General features: G+C 32.4%; 1 protein-coding gene across 1 annotated transcript in view; it reads right to left on the bottom strand.

The window, feature by feature from the left end:
• LOC145292051 (dynein axonemal heavy chain 5-like) overlaps positions 1-17,016 on the bottom strand; it is a 579,775-nt gene that overhangs the window by 422,936 nt on the left and 139,823 nt on the right. The window contains exons 16-17 of the mRNA XM_080138079.1: positions 8,330-8,425; positions 5,830-6,093 (exon numbers count right to left, since the gene is read on the bottom strand). Coding sequence (XP_079994205.1) covers positions 5,830-6,093; positions 8,330-8,425 — 360 coding nt within the window. The remainder of the gene's footprint in view (positions 1-5,829; positions 6,094-8,329; positions 8,426-17,016) is intronic.

The raw sequence follows: 17,016 nt of genomic DNA, 5'->3' as shown, positions 1-17,016 counted from the left end.
AAATCAAAATTCAGATTATTTGACTATTATTTTGGTTTTTCAAAATTTTATTCATATATGTACAATATTGAATAGACTTAGAGCAGAGTCCAAATATATGTTGTTTTAGGGTCGGACATATTTCCAAATGACCAATGCCTAGACCAGTTATATCAAACATGCAACCTGTGAACTGCATGCGTACTATTGCAAGCTTATTTACAGTATGCATAGACAGAAACTTAGAAAAAGTGCGTGTGTGAAGTGGGGAAAATATCAAAGTGGGGTGTTAGAAAGTAGTTAGACTTTCTTATTCATCACCGCTTTAGGAAATATTAATTTGTACATTGAATCTATTGATTTGATGGACACTGAGTTTTTCGAGTTATCGTTATTTTTTCATCATCAAAGAAGATACAGAAAACTGAAGAGGCATTTACAATAATTCATTTCAAAACCCTTCAAAAAACTAGTTTCACTGATCATCCTTTGATAAAACTCGGGACTGTACAGAAATTTTAATTTGACATATAAAAAAGTGTCACTAACAAGAGATGCCAAGTCAGGACAAAACATGAAAGTGTTTGAATGCTTGGTCATTTGGAACTATTGTAATTTATCTGCATCTGATCTGTTGCTGTTGCACACAGATAGAATTGAACCAGTAATTTAAGTTTTGGTATATTGAAACAAAGAACACATTTATCTCTCGTGCTAATTTCCTTTCGTTCAACTACGCGTTCGTTGGTTCTCTTTAAATTAAAAGGAAAATATTCCGCAGCAATTTAATTATATGACTTTAGTTATAAGTGTAGGTGTGCGGCCCTTATTTAAATATAAACTGTCTCCTATGGAGTTTGGCATACCTGACCTACGGATTCACATAGTAGTTATAATCTATAACTTTTCTTTATATATAAATTAATGTTTCTTTAATTAAGCCTGTATGTGCATTGGATTTGTTGCTGTTGCATTCAGACAGAATTGAACAATTAATTTAAGTTTTCGTTATATTGAAATAAAGAACACATTTATATCTCATGTTAATTTGCTGTATTTTTTTGATAAACTATATCTACATTTTTTTGATAAACTATATATACATTTTTTTTGATAAACTATATCTACATTTTTTTTGATAAACTATATCTACATTTTTTTGATAAACTATATCTACATTTTTTTTGATAAACTATATCTACATTTTTTTGATAAACTATATCTACATTTTTTTGATAAACTATATCTACATTTTTTTTGATAAACTATATCTACATTTTTTTTGATAAACTATATCTACATTTTTTTTGATAAACTATATCTACATTTTTTTTGATAAACTATATCTACATTTTTTTGATAAACTATATATACATTTTTTTTGATAAACTATATATACATTTTTTTTGATAAACTATATCTACATTTTTTTGATAAACTATATCTACATTTTTTTGATAAACTATATCTACATTTTTTTGATAAACTATATCTACATTTTTTTTGATAAACTATATATACATTTTTTTGATAAACTATATATACATTTTTTTTGATAAACTATATCTACATTTTTTTTGATAAACTATATCTACATTTTTTTTGATAAACTATATCTACATTTTTTTTGATAAACTATATATACATTTTTTTGATAAACTATATATACATTTTTTTGATAAACTATATCTACATTTTTTTGATAAACTATATCTACATTTTTTTTGATAAACTATATATACATTTTTTTGATAAACTATATATACATTTTTTTTGATAAACTATATCTACATTTTTTTTGATAAACTATATCTACATTTTTTTTGATAAACTATATCTACATTTTTTTTGATAAACTATATATACATTTTTTTGATAAACTATATATACATTTTTTTGATAAACTATATCTACATTTTTTTGATAAACTATATCTACATTTTTTTGATAAACTATATCTACATTTTTTTTGATAAACTATATCTACATTTTTTTTGATAAACTATATCTACATTTTTTTTGATAAACTATATCTACATTTTTTTTTGATAAACTATATATACATTTTTTTGATAAACTATATATACATTTTTTTTGATAAACTATATCTACATTTTTTTGATAAACTATATCTACATTTTTTTGATAAACTATATCTACATTTTTTTTGATAAACTATATATACATTTTTTTTGATAAACTATATCTACATTTTTTTGATAAACTATATCTACATTTTTTTTGATAAACTATATCTACATTTTTTTTGATAAACTATATCTACATTTTTTTTGATAAACTATATCTACATTTTTTTTGATAAACTATATATACATTTTTTTGATAAACTATATATACATTTTTTTTGATAAACTATATATACATTTTTTTTGATAAACTATATCTACATTTTTTTGATAAACTATATCTACATTTTTTTGATAAACTATATCTACATTTTTTTGATAAACTATATCTACATTTTTTTTGATAAACTATATATACATTTTTTTGATAAACTATATATACATTTTTTTTGATAAACTATATCTACATTTTTTTTGATAAACTATATCTACATTTTTTTTGATAAACTATATCTACATTTTTTTTGATAAACTATATATACATTTTTTTGATAAACTATATATACATTTTTTTTGATAAACTATATCTACATTTTTTTGATAAACTATATCTACATTTTTTTTGATAAACTATATCTACATTTTTTTTGATAAACTATATCTACATTTTTTTGATAAACTATATATACATTTTTTTTGATAAACTATATCTACATTTTTTTTGATAAACTATATCTACATTTTTTTTGATAAACTATATCTACATTTTTTTGATAAACTATATATACATTTTTTTTGATAAACTATATCTACATTTTTTTGATAAACTATATCTACATTTTTTTGATAAACTATATCTACATTTTTTTGATAAACTATATCTACATTTTTTTGATAAACTATATCTACATTTGTACTTGCATTGTTGAATAAAATAAACTATTGCATGCTTCTAAATTAAAAGGAAAATATTCTGCAATAATTTTTATATTGAACGATTTAGTTATAATTGTAGGAGTGCAACCCTGACTCATATGGTCCGTGAAAGAGTCTGAGATTGGCATAACTGGTTTAGATTATTAGAAGTTTATTCTTTTCTCCATGGAGAACTTGAAATAAACGCTTTCCACTACTTTCGTTTTCTGGAAATGTGTTTTCCAGGTCGACAGCAAACGATGTTGAATTCAAGATGGCAGATCGGAGAAACAAATAACTACTATGCTTGTTATAAGTGTTGTCATCAGCACATAGCTTATCAGAATCAAGTCAAGTCATCGCTGTAATTGCAGCACTGTTTTCAGCTATAATATGAGAATGATACGATGCATGTATAATCTAAGTCTTAAGGATAGGTTTAGTTTTCATAACCTCAAAAGAAGATTAAATTTGGATAGTGAGACATGAGCTTATTAAGATGTTTCCTTGGTTTGGTTAAATGGAAAGAATGGATTAGAGTTCTTCGGCTAGTAGATGTAGAACAGTTAAAGTAGCAGGCTCAGTTGCCAGGAGAAAGAAAGACCAAGGAAAACATGGGAAGAAGTGAAAGGATAGATTTAAGAGAAAAAGGAATAAATGAATATCTGGACAGCGATAGGTTACTTTGGAAATCAATTTCAAAAAATCATCCCACACATGCCAGCATGTAGAACAGACAATGATGATGCTTTTCTGTTCTGTTTACAAATGAAGCTGTAATGTCGAAATGGTCACCTGATCATCCTACCGATGTATCTGCTAATGCAAAGAGTGAACGTCGGTCACTCACGAGAAACACAGGTTTTGGTCATATCACCGACATTGAACCTGATGTAGTATTTAAACTTGACATTCCAACATCTATTAGTAATATTTCATGTCAACAATATGTATGTATTTTGTCAACAATATGTATATATTTTGGCAAAATTCTAAATTATTGAACTTCTCATTACGAATTATGGAATATGTGTTCTCAATAACAGGGTGAGTAATGTGAGCTCATTATTAATTATTAATATTTTTTTGTAAAATTTACCATTTAAATTGGTGCCACCAAAATTATAGCATCCAAAGAAAGAAAATAAAGTTAATGCGATGTTTATTGCTTATCTTTATCTTGGGAGGGGTATTTACTAGTATCTTTGTTTATACAGATTTCGCAAGACTTGGTGGGAAATTCCCTAGGATGATGTCTAGATAAGAACGTTCTCATCACCACAATGGGTTAGCGTCAAGAAAAGCATCTGATCTATAAAAAGTCTTAATTAAGAAAGTAACTTTAAAAGAAACATGACTTTAAAGATACGTTTGGAAGTCAATTTTTAAAAGGTTCCAACACATGCCAACATTCATGTCATTTGGATGCATCAGACTACTGTTCTCATCTTGAGTGTCATTTTCACAATGTTTCGGTCGATGTAACCTCCGACCTTCTTTGTGGAACTCAAAATGTTTCTGTCGAAATCAGGAATTTCGATGCAAGGACTCATGGCGCAATGGTTAGAGTATTTGGAAAAAATCAATTGTAAAAGTGATATTCTCCTGAAAGATTGAAGGTTCAATTCTCAGTGTAGGCAACTGAAAAATGCAATTGCGAATTACTTAAGACCTCTATCCAGTCATGGTTGATGGGCCGAGAACATGCTATCTCCGGGAAGTTCTGTTCAGAATTTCGTCCAAGTTGCTGAGTTCTACAGAAACATTCCCAAGTTCGACAGGATACACCTGAAGAAGGTCAGAGGTTATATTGATTGAAACCTTGTGAAAATGGCACTCAAGATGAGAACAGTATTCCAGTGAATCCAAATAATACGTCATAGTCATTTTCAAGTCCAATGTTAACAAGTTCTTCTGGAGTTGCCATTTTAATTAATTAGATTCTGCCTAGATTTAACCCATCATCTGCAATCCCCTCATCATTTTACTGATAAAAACCATTACCCCTTATCCTCGAGTGACCTTTAGGCCTTGATACATGGTGACTGGTTAGTAAATATAAAAGCAAATGACTCGTGTACACATATCTTCAAAACTATCAGGTAGAAAAATTCCTTCTTAGCAAAGGATGAGGAATATTGTTACAAGAAATGGGCATTAAAATTAGAAAGAAATTTGCCATCAGTGACATTTTGAACCGTTGAAATGTTTATTTACATTTGACCTCCAGACCTTTTACATTTTTAGTTACAATTTTATGACAGGAAAAATAGTAACAAATCACCTTGTGTCCATGTAACATCTGAAATATTCCCCTCGAATAAATATTGCTTGATGGAAAAATCTTACTACTTATCCAGTGTATGACCTAATCTGCAGCAACTTTGCATATTCATCTTCCGACAGGTTATATAAGCAGCCAAAAGATGCTGAAACGAAGATTATTATATGATTAATTCAAAATGCAGGGTTACCCTCTTCTGTATGGTAAGAATGGCTTTCTATTTAGAAGACCATTCTTAACAAAGAGAAAGGGGTGTTTCGCATTGTCATAGTGTATTGGAAGTCATTTTCGGTTAAAAAAATTATCATGATTTAAAGAATTTCATGCTTTTATTAAAACTTTTCATCTTCTGACAGCTAACCGCTTCGGCATAAACTGGATAAGTACCGAAATCTTACTAGAAATGAACCAGGAAGAAATTATCCATAAATGATATTTTCTTAGCTTTGAAATATTTTGCCACATTTGCTCTTCATGTTGCTTGTGTCACGATTCCTATCGTTCAAATATGTAGATGGAACAACATTTTAACATACAACAAAAACGGTAACAAGATTTACAGACCTTTAAAATGTTTGGTTTGTTTCGGAACAATTTCATTGGCCTTTCTATTCTTCTGTACAGATGACGAGCCCAAAGAATTCGTCCTGCAACTGGAGGCATATTTCTAGCAATTGATGGTTCCAGCTTCTGTTTCTGGTAGAGTTTGCGAACAGTCTCCAAACTTTTACCATAATGTCTTAGTAGAGTGTAATATCGGTCATTGAGGTCCAACTTGGAATCACCAATCAGCTCAAATTTTAGCAAGAGCTCAATCGCCTTTTCAGTCTTTGGTACATTAAAAAAGGATAATAAATTTAATGAATTTCAGTGTGACTTAAATAGTGAGAACCTTTTTTAAGTATTGAAATTTTAATTGATTTTATTTTATTTAAGCAAAAACACAAGTTTAAAAAACAAAACAATAATCGAAAATTGATCCTTTGTCTTAAGCATAAAGTATAAATCGGCTTTTTTTATTTTTGATGGGAGGATAGGTGATCACCCAATTTTATTAAAAACTATTGGACTTACTTGAGGCTAGACACTCTCACAAAAATACCATATTCATTGTGCAGCTTAATCTTATTAAATGATTCCCAATTTGTTTTAAAAAGATTTCATTTATAAAAAAAATCATCATGAGGTGTGGGAGAATATTTACAAACATTACAAAAAAAAAAAAAAAAAAATGTAGGTTAGTAGGATCCTCCCAATTTTTTGCTAAGTGTTTTTAATTTTCAAGATGCTCCCAAAATAAAGTAGTTCACTTTCTAGATGGAAATATGGACTAAGTGGAGTGTCAAAAATAAAACGGATCGAGGTGGCATATGGAATGGATGGTGTCCTCCAAAATATAATACAACAGTTTAGGGTGACCCTGGATAAAATAAATGTGGAACGTAGACATTGTTGAAGAATCTCTAGTACCAAAAACGAAATCATTTACTCCATTATTGAAAGTTGACTTTATTCTAACAAAAATATATTGAATTTCAGAAAAATTATAATGATTTGCCAGACTTTGGTACTTTATAGTTTGCTTTTTAAAAACTTCTACTCTCATCTTCCACATAAATATCTTCCTTAATATTTGTTATATTCGTAAACTTACTATTTTATAAAAAAATAATTTGAAGAATACTCGTCCTAGGATGGGTAAAATCAATTTCTTTAATAGAACAATTTTGCAATAATTTTATGGCACCCTACATAGATTTTAATCAACACATAATGCTAATACACATTATGTTTAGAATCCTTATTCTAATTCTAATAAACTCCATTACATGATTCTGATTCCATTTATTTTATTCTACTCTTAGAATTTAGAAATATGGAATTCTAATTGACTATAAAGAACATTGATATACGTTCCAAAGCCAAAAAATATATGTTTATATTTTTCTTTCATAATATTTTATTTTGTCTTACACGTGTTTTGTAGCGTACGAACCCCAAACAACCCATCAGAGACACTTAATATTTCCAAGCCTTTTGACTAACAAATTTAGTCTGATTAAATATAAACTCATATAGATAATACATTATGCATAATATTCCCTAAATTTTACACAATTTTCTACCTTTAGTTTTAAAACTAAAATCCGAAAGCATGGCTATTGCTATCGAAAATTAAACATGGCACCTTAAACAATAAAGCATCCTTGTAGAACTAAAAATATGCCAGTCTTCTCTTCTGTAACATCCCAATTATATATTGAATAAGTAAGTTTTCTATTAATTACATGGCTCCTAACAATTTCCATTATTTTTTACCAGCCTTCATTCTTTTTATTCCGAAAAAAAAAAACAACTTTAGAATTGTTTGTTTTCCGAGAAAAATATTAACTGTCTCGTCCATCCGCCATTCTATGAAATACGTGTAAGACAAAATAAAATATTATGAAAGAGAAAGCATAAACATATATTTTCTGGATTTGGAATGTAAATTACTTATATATATATACTCTGAAAGTGTTAAAGCGTTTTAATTGAGCTTATTTATTGTGTCATATGGAAAAATTCATATATATTATTAATATATATTTTATCACTAAAATTATATATATATATATATATATATATATATATATATATATATATATAATGGCAAGGAATACGAACAATTTTCACATTTGGAGGGGTGGATTAAAATGTGCTCAGAATGAGAGAAAAGATATAATTGCAATTATTTACTAAGCCGATTTTCGTCTACGCTTATACTAAATACGTGAAGTAAAGTTTATGTACTGCAATTAAAATAAACTAGAATAAAGGTTAGTTTGGATGAAAAAAAGTGGGTGGTAGGTCACAAGTTGATCACATTAATAACTAGAAGCCACTCCTTTTGCCACTCCTTTTGCTTACAACAGAAGGGTTTTAATAACTTAATATCAGTAATGTCTTCTCCAGGAGACCAATGCCTGAGTACAAGAAAGTCACATAGAGTTTTAGTAGACCATAGATTGTTTTATTAAGAATAATTTCTTATCGATATTTTGATTAAAAAGCAAAAACTTACTGGCAAAGATCTTTCCAACCAACCATCAACAAAATGCTGAATCATTTGTCGAATAGAATCGACCTGTGACAGAAAGTCTATATAATCTTGATCAAACTGTAAAATAAAAGAAAAGAAAAATGTTTGGTTCAAAGCATGAGAAAAAATCTCTGCAACTGATTAGCAACGATTAAAAACATGAGTAATTAAATATATCAAAAGATAAGATACATTTTTCTTTCAATGTCTCATTCTGGCAGACGATGTCCAAGAGGACAAGAAGAGAAAAAAGAAAGAAAAAAAACAGATTAAAGAATAACTAGAATTTTAGAAAGGAGTGTGAAAGATAGAAAATTAAAATAAAAATAAATAGCAAAGTCTATTTATCCAAAAATATTGTTTTTTTTTGACAAGTTGTTAAGACGGCGTAACATAAAATATTGGAAATGAATAACCAGGATTTTAGAAGCATTTGTTTCTTACGAAAAGATGATTCTTTTACTTGTTTTATGGCATATAACACCTTTCTGGACTACTTACTGCAGAATTACAATTCTTATTGTAAATAAATCCCTGGTTGATTTGATTGGTAAGTTTTAAGGCATATCAACCCTTTTGGGTATTTATCATAGAATTACAAAAAAATAAAAATAAATAAATTAATTAATGGAAATCGCCCCAGACAATGTATGGAGCCACTTAATGTAAGGCGCTAAAGAATATTACTTCAACGTTAAGAACTAGCATACAATAAGTGTTAGATGGATAGATTCCATCCAGAAAACAGCACTTCTTCCCCTCTATCAGAAGCATCACTCATGGAATGTGAGAACTAAAGGACAACATAAGAGAAATGAGAGTTACAAGGCTGCTTAAAGTAAACACAAGATTCACTTTCCACTTTCCTGAAATGATTATCTTATTACAATTACATTCATGTTGAAAGAAGAGATGATAGTTGTTGGGTTATTTGATGCAGAATGATCGAGGTAGCAGGGTTTACTTGCCAGATAAAGAGCAAGGAAAACATAAGGTAAGGATGAATTTCTAAATAAAGATTGGGCCAGATTTAGTTTAGTTTGAATGTCAATTTCTAAAAGTCGTTTAACACATTTCAGCATGCAAAACAAACATTAAACTGATGACGACGACGACGATGATGATGATGATGATGATGATGATGATGATGATGATGACGACGACGACGATGATGACGACGATGATGATGATGATGATGACGATGATTACGACGACGACGACGATGATGATGATGATGATGATGATGATGATGATGATGATGATGATGATGATGATGTCGTTAAGCGACTGGAAAATTTCCCACCAGATATGATCGCACTGGGTTGGTCGAAGGGATGAAGTAATGGAAATCGTTCCAGACAAGGTATGGAGCCACTTAATGTAAGGTACTTGCTCGGAGGGAAGAATCAATTAATGTTTGATTTAAGAGTTTCTCTGCAAAGGTTTCCTTCTGTAATAATAGTCACAGTTCTAAAAAAGGACGACGTGCAACGTTGCAGAAGCTAGCGGCAAACACTCAGTTTTAAAACAATAGCCATGTCAACGATGTTGTAATGTAGAAGACTTGAAAAAAGTCAAGGAAGGAAAAAAATTGTGAAGAAAATTGAAAATAGTTGATTACTTGCTCGGAGGGAAGGATATTGTGAAAAGACCTTCAATTAAATTAGAAAAAGAAGGTACTGGAATTAAATGAAAGTAACATGGATGGAATTGCATATGCGTGTGTCTGCACGCGAGTGTGTGTGTGTGTGTATGTGTGTGTGTGTGTGTGTGTGTGCGCATTTCAGAGAGAAAGTGAGAAAATGAGAAAGAGAGACAAGTCTGATATAAAATCATTCATTTTTAAACTTGTCAACAATCCTCCTCGCTCTCTACTTGTGCCTTATTCTAATCCTTGTTGAGCCACGCTCTTAAAACATATAATTCTACTGAATTTCCATCATTATCAATCACTATGCTGTTATCGTAGTGACCACCTTACACCCAGGATTAATGAGTATAAGAATTAATGAGTGTAAGGTGGCAAGTGAAACAAGAATATATATATATATATATATATATATATATATATATATATATATATATATATATATATATATATATATGTATATATATATATATATATATATTATCTTATTTATTTATTATTTTCTTTTACTTATAAAACAGTGTAACAGTTAACGTATTGAGCCATAATGCACATGGCCCCAGATTCGATTCCTAGAAACAGTCAAACCATGCTAATGAGAGGTAGGACTCCGAAACATGCACGTCCATAGATTACTGTTTTATAAGTAAAATAAAATGATTAATAGATACAACAAAAAAATATGGAGGATTTTCTAAGGAAAAAGCACTTCAAGGTTGAAGATGCCAACGAACCGTATTATCGTTTAAAAATCAACAAAACAATAAGTTCAAAAATGATAAAATTAAAATCATCTAGGACTACGTGGCGTAACTGTTAATGCACTAGACCATACTCATGGTTTCAGGTTTGATTCCTAGAAACAGTCAAGCTATGCAGACGAGAGGTATTATTGTTTAAAAATCAACAATATATATATATATATATATATATATATATATATATATATATATATATATATATATATATATATATATATATGTGTGTGTGTGTGTGTGTGTGTATGTGTACACTATTTATTAAACGTATTTTTAAAAGTGTATATATAGACATTGAACAAACCAACCTTCCCATACACACACATAGTTTCCTTCCCGATATGGGTAGGATTCCAACACTGTTTCCTTTTTATTTTAGTATGGTCTATGATCGTTTTCTTTTTTTGCATTTTTCCTTTTAATATCCTGAAGATGTCCTCTGCAATAAGGACGAAACGTTGATCATATCATAAATTCATTCGGAATTTCGTTTTTCAAAACAAATATATATATATATATATATATATATATATATATATATATATATATATATTATAGTCAAGGATATTAACCTTTTGAATTTTTATTTGCGTATTTTTCTCTGTTATAGATTCAACGAAATCCCATTTTTGTTCAGAAAGAATTGCAAATGGCTGCCGTTGGAACGATATTACTCCCCTGATAATAAAGCTAATGTACATACAAAAGTTTCCTTCCAAAGACCGTTTTCCTTTTCTCCATGTTGGTACTGAATGGTGAATTGAGATTTCGAAGAACACCACCTTCTGAATTTGAGCAATTTGAATACTTTATATTGAAGCACAGTTCAAAGAGAACACACTCTTAATCACCAACAACATCACACTGGCCAGTCAGTTCACATTTTCTTGTTCAATTTCTGCCTTTACGGGAGATTCTCACAAAAACAAAAAAAACAAAAAACTGACACTCTCCTAAAATGTTCCAGTTTTATTTTACAGGCAATTATATTGGATAGTATTTTTTTTAAATTAAGTAAAAGAATTCCAACCTGACTGTTTTATACTAATAACTGTAACAAAATGTGTAAGGAAAATCCTTTAAAAAAAAAAAAAAAGAATTACTGCGCCCTCTGTAGATGTATAAGGAAAAATTCAAGATGGCGCCCGACTCTCTCTTTAACACGGTAAGTTCAGGAAAAGATGTTATAAATGTTGCAGCAATTCAATAACCATTATACACCAGTTCTGCACAGAATCCAACTAGCAAGATGCCTAGACGGACGCGAACGGTTACTCAGACCGGACCCAACAGCGGTAAAATATCCTCACACGGCACGAGAAGCAACAGCAACATGATTCCCCGACCAACTCAATCGTCACTCTCCCCACGTCTTTTTCATCACCCGCTTTTATCGTCGTTGAAGGCCGGCTAAATTTGCATATTGCGAGAATTCGTGTAACTTTGCGAGACATCGTACTTTACAAAAGACGGCGGCCGCCATCTTGGTCTTTCTTTTGTATTTTCGGTCGGTCACGCCGAGCTGGTCTCGAGGTAAGTCTTTTCCCCTCGTCCGTCTCTCCCACGTACCCACACAACACACAAACACGCGGGCGCTTATCTCCTGGATGCACGTTACAATAACATCTCTCATGACAATGACAGTAATGAATTAAGGGAACAAGGGGTTATAAATAATATTTATTTATATTTGTTTATGATATGCATATATATTTTTTATTTCTCATGGGAGGTTATTTATCTCTCTCTCACGGCAGGATGATGTGACACAAAGATCGGAAAGTGGAATTTAACGAGTCTGTGCCTTAGAAAAAGAGAGCTCTAGTCTGCAAAAAATGCTTAGGCAGCCCTGTCGACATACCCTGGTAGGTGAGCCCCAAGTGATTAGCAATAAACTAACTCCTTTTTAAAGGGAGAAGGAAAAGCCTGGGAGGTTGGACCTTCTAGAACTGCACAGGAGCAAAGACATATCTCATTCAAAAAGGAACAACCCATCTTGAAAATGGCCGAGACTCTGTTCGCTGAGAGAAATCCCGACTGAATTATTCAGACTACTGATTTTATCTTGAGTTTTATTTTCACAATATTTCGGCCATGTAACCTCCGACCTTCTTCAGGTGTATCTTGTTGAACTGTGGACCACAAAGTGTAACGGATAAAGTACTAAATAAAATTCTAAGCGACACTCTTCTGGAGGTTGAAGGTTTAATCCTCACTGCATACTAATAATACGATTGTGAATTATTTAAGATTTCTATCTGGCCATAGCTTACAGAATGAGTGCATCTATAGATTAAATAAAGGGCTTCGTGTATAATTCCGTGCAGATTCTTGAACTCAATAGAAGTATTCTCGAGTTTGATAAAAAGACACCTAAAGAAGTTTGGAGGTCACATTGACTGAAACGTTATGAGAATACGAAGATAAGAATAGTAATCCGAATAATCCAAATAAAACACATTATAAATCCTCATCTGAAAAATTCAAAAACATATAAAAGGTATAAAGTTTATTTCCTAACCTTGTGTTTGTTTATTTTTCTCCTCATTCTATAGTTTCAGTTGAGGTATACTCAGTGCTTTCCTTAATCAGTTTTACAAAGCCCTAAACCATTTTGTGTAATGTCAGCCGAAGTTAGGGTCACAACACATACGTGAATCTGTTTATTATTATTATTATTATTATTATTATTATTATTATCATTATTATTATCTATATATTAATACGATAGCGTGTGTGTTCTTTTGTGTGTCACACTTACATCCGGGTCGTTTAATTGTTATGTTCTTCTATTTCTTGTCATAAATAATTTTACAAAGAATTCTTCATAAGTTTTAGTTTCGATTTCGACTATATCTGATGGCACTTAAATCATCCATTTTTTTATAAATAATTTTATCAAGAATTTTTCATAAGTTTTATTTTCGGTTTCGATTATGGCTGAAGAGACTCAAGTTATATATATATATATATATATATATATATATATATATATATATATATATATATATATATATATATATTTCCTAAGTTTTTATTTTGGTTTCGATTCAAGCTAATGCACCCAAGTCATATGGATATATTCTTTAAATTTTTTTAATTGCAACTTTAAAACATATGACATCTGCAAGAATTAAAATATCATATTTAAGTGTACTTTACGACCGGGCTTTGCCGGGCATTCGTGCTAGTTTCGTTTTAGATTTAGATTTAACAAAGAAGCTACAATAATATCAGAGCATCTCCATTTACACTGAACATCTACAGAATGCTAAGATCAATATATTACATATGAATGAGTCCCCTGTGGAATTTCCACAGGTCCCGCTAGTTATTATTATTATTATTATTATTATTATTATTATTATTATTATTATTGGTTCGCATCTTTCTGTCTCAATAGATGATGGAGAATCGTGCCTGAAGGTTGTCATGTTGAGTGGTGGCAACTGCTGCTGTGACTGAGCAGACCGATGCGGGAGCGGCAGATACTATTGCACTTCTCGCATGAGTACTTTCCGTCAGGCTCTGCCAATGCTGCTGCTAATGCTACCCTCTTGCACTTGCCTCTACTCTCCTCCCACTATTCATTTCTTCTCTCCTTGCTCAGCTAGACACACTTCTTGACTTTGACGCTCCAGGAGTCACGGTCTGCAACTGAGGATTCGAGTTCAATAGTCCCTTTTGCACATATCCTTAAATCTGAGGAGTGGTCTACCAGTTGGTCTGCTGCCAGCTGACAGCTTGCCATACAAGATGTCTTTGGGGATTCGGCTATCTTGCATGCAAATGACATGCCTCAGCCAGTGCAGACTTCTCTGGAAAAGGATTGCGAGATTTGCTTTGGTGAGAACGTCTTTGTTTGAAATGCAGTCCTGCTATGTTATGCCTAAGATTTTTCTAAGCTCTTGATGCGTGTAGAGGGTCCATGTTCTACTACAGTAGAGTAAGTTACTGAAGACGCATGCTTAATACACCCTCATGGTCAGTATGTTGTTATTCCACACTCTTTTGGTCAGGCGGGCCATAGCTGCTGCTGCTTTCCCAATGCGGGTGTTAAGCTCAGCATTCAGTGAACTGGAAATGGTGGATCCTACATTGTTGAAGTCGCTCACCACTTCCAGTGTGTGATCACCAATGGATATGCAGGGGACGTTGCTGACATCTTGGGCCATGATATTTGTTTTCTTGAGGCTTATTGTCAGACCAAACTAGTTCCAAGCAAAAGCGAGGTAGTCAATGAGTCGATGGAGGGCTTCCTCAGAATGGGCATCTAATGCTGCATCTTCCGTGAACAACATTTCCATGATGTGGGCCATGCGGAATTTAGTTTTGGTGTGTAGATGGACCAGGTTTAAAAGGCTTCCATCTCCTCTTGTGTGAATACAGACGGCAACTTTAGTTTCATGAAAAGTGTATAGTAGCAGAAGTGAGAAAAATATGCGAAAAAGAGACAAAGCCCTATTTCACACGACTGAGGATGGAGAAAGATTCCAAAAGTGATCCATTGAACTTGACAGAACCCTTCATGTCTTCATGGAAGGAGGTTATCATCCTCAGAAGCTTGGGGGTACATCTTATTTTTTGTAGTATCGTGAAGAGGCCGCTCCTGCTTACTAGGTCAAATACCTTTGTAAGATCAATAAAAACGAGGTACAGTGGTTTCCTCTGCTCTCGGCACTTCTCCTGTAGTTGTCATAAGGAAAATACTTTCTGCTCTAAAGCCACATTGCACCTCTTTTTATAAGTGACTGGAGTCTGTTCAATACTACACAAGTGAAGACTTTTCCTACAATGAGCAGGTAGATGCCATGGTAATTATTAAAATCACTGTGATCACCTTTGTTTTTGTAGAGCATTGTAATGTTGGCATCATGCATGTCTTGTAGAACCGAACCCTTTTCCCAGCACTGGAGCAGAAGTTGATAGAAATGATCAAGGAGAACTGTATTCTTGTCGGATTTGAGAATTTCAGGTGGAATGCCATCACCACCTGGAGCTTTACCACTAGCAAGGGTGTCAATGGATTCAGTGAGTTCGTCAGGGGAGGGTAGGTTATCCCGCTCATCCATAGCTGGCAGGCGTGAAATGCCTTCAATTGTTGTGTTAGTGGCGATATTCTCACGTGAGTATAGCTACTGATAGTGCCCAGCCCATCTATCCATTTGCTTTCTGCAGTTTGTGATGATGTTGCCTGATTCTGACTTCAGTGGTTGTCTTAATTACACTTGGGTCAAAGGCCACCTTCAGTCCCACATACATCCCATGAATGTTTCCGTAGTCAGCAGAAATTTGGATGTTGCTACATAGGTTCAGCCAGTATTTGTTGGCACAGCGTCTGGCAGTCTTTTGGGTGTCACTTTTGGCCTTCCTGAGTGCAGCGAGCGTCTTCTCAGAAGGGTCCCTTTTTTTTTTACTCAAGCAGCACGTGTTTAGCTGAGATAACTGGCTCTAGTTCAGTGATCCCTGCCCCAAAGCAGTCTGAATTCTTCTTCTCCTGCTTGCCTGTTGTAGATGGCCTCATGAATGTGTCCCCATCTCTTTTCTGCCTTATTGGTTGGACCATCTTCTAAGGCTTCCTGCAGTGAGTCTGAAAAGCATGCACATGCATTAGGAAAAGAGATGACGACTATATTTATGCAGGGTCGTTTTTTTTTTTTTTTTGCTTAGTGTTGTGGATTCTCTTAGGTTTGAGATAGATATTAGCTGCAGCTAGCGTGTAGTCAGTATCACAGTCTGCACTGTGTTAGCTGTGAGTATTCCAGACACAATTCAGCGAGTCTCTTATTGTGATGATGAGATCCAGTTTATGCCAGTGGAAGGACTGGGTGTATCGCTAGGAGATTCTGTGGTATGGCCTTGTTTAGAAGAATGTATTTTTGATGCATACGTCATTGAATGTACACAGCTTGAGGAATCTCTGTTTATTTTCGTTCATCTTGCTAATGCCAAAATGACTGATGCAACGAGGTCTGGAGTCATGGTCAGCTTCGATATTGGCATTGAAATCACCAAGGAGGTATAGTTTATCTGAAGCATAAATTGCCTTTATGGTGCTCTCTAGCTGCTCACAGAACTCATCCTTTACCTCAGCACTAGAGCTTAGAGTGGGAACGTAGATACTCAGGATGTTCACTGGTCCTGATTTGCTGGAGAAATGCATGAGGAAGATTCTTGGCATGCCTTTGGATGGAAATTCAACTGAAAACAACAGGCTGTTCTTAACAGCCAGTCCAACACCGTGTAAGCATGGCTCCTCTGGT

The sequence above is a fragment of the Euprymna scolopes genome, chromosome 13 (assembly GCF_053919585.1).
Source record: "Euprymna scolopes isolate OS-2025 chromosome 13, ASM5391958v1, whole genome shotgun sequence".
In the NCBI taxonomy this organism is placed as follows: Eukaryota; Metazoa; Mollusca; class Cephalopoda; order Sepiida; family Sepiolidae; genus Euprymna; species Euprymna scolopes.
The sequence above is the reverse complement of the archived record's forward strand: the minus strand, read 5'-3'. Positions and strand labels throughout refer to the sequence as shown.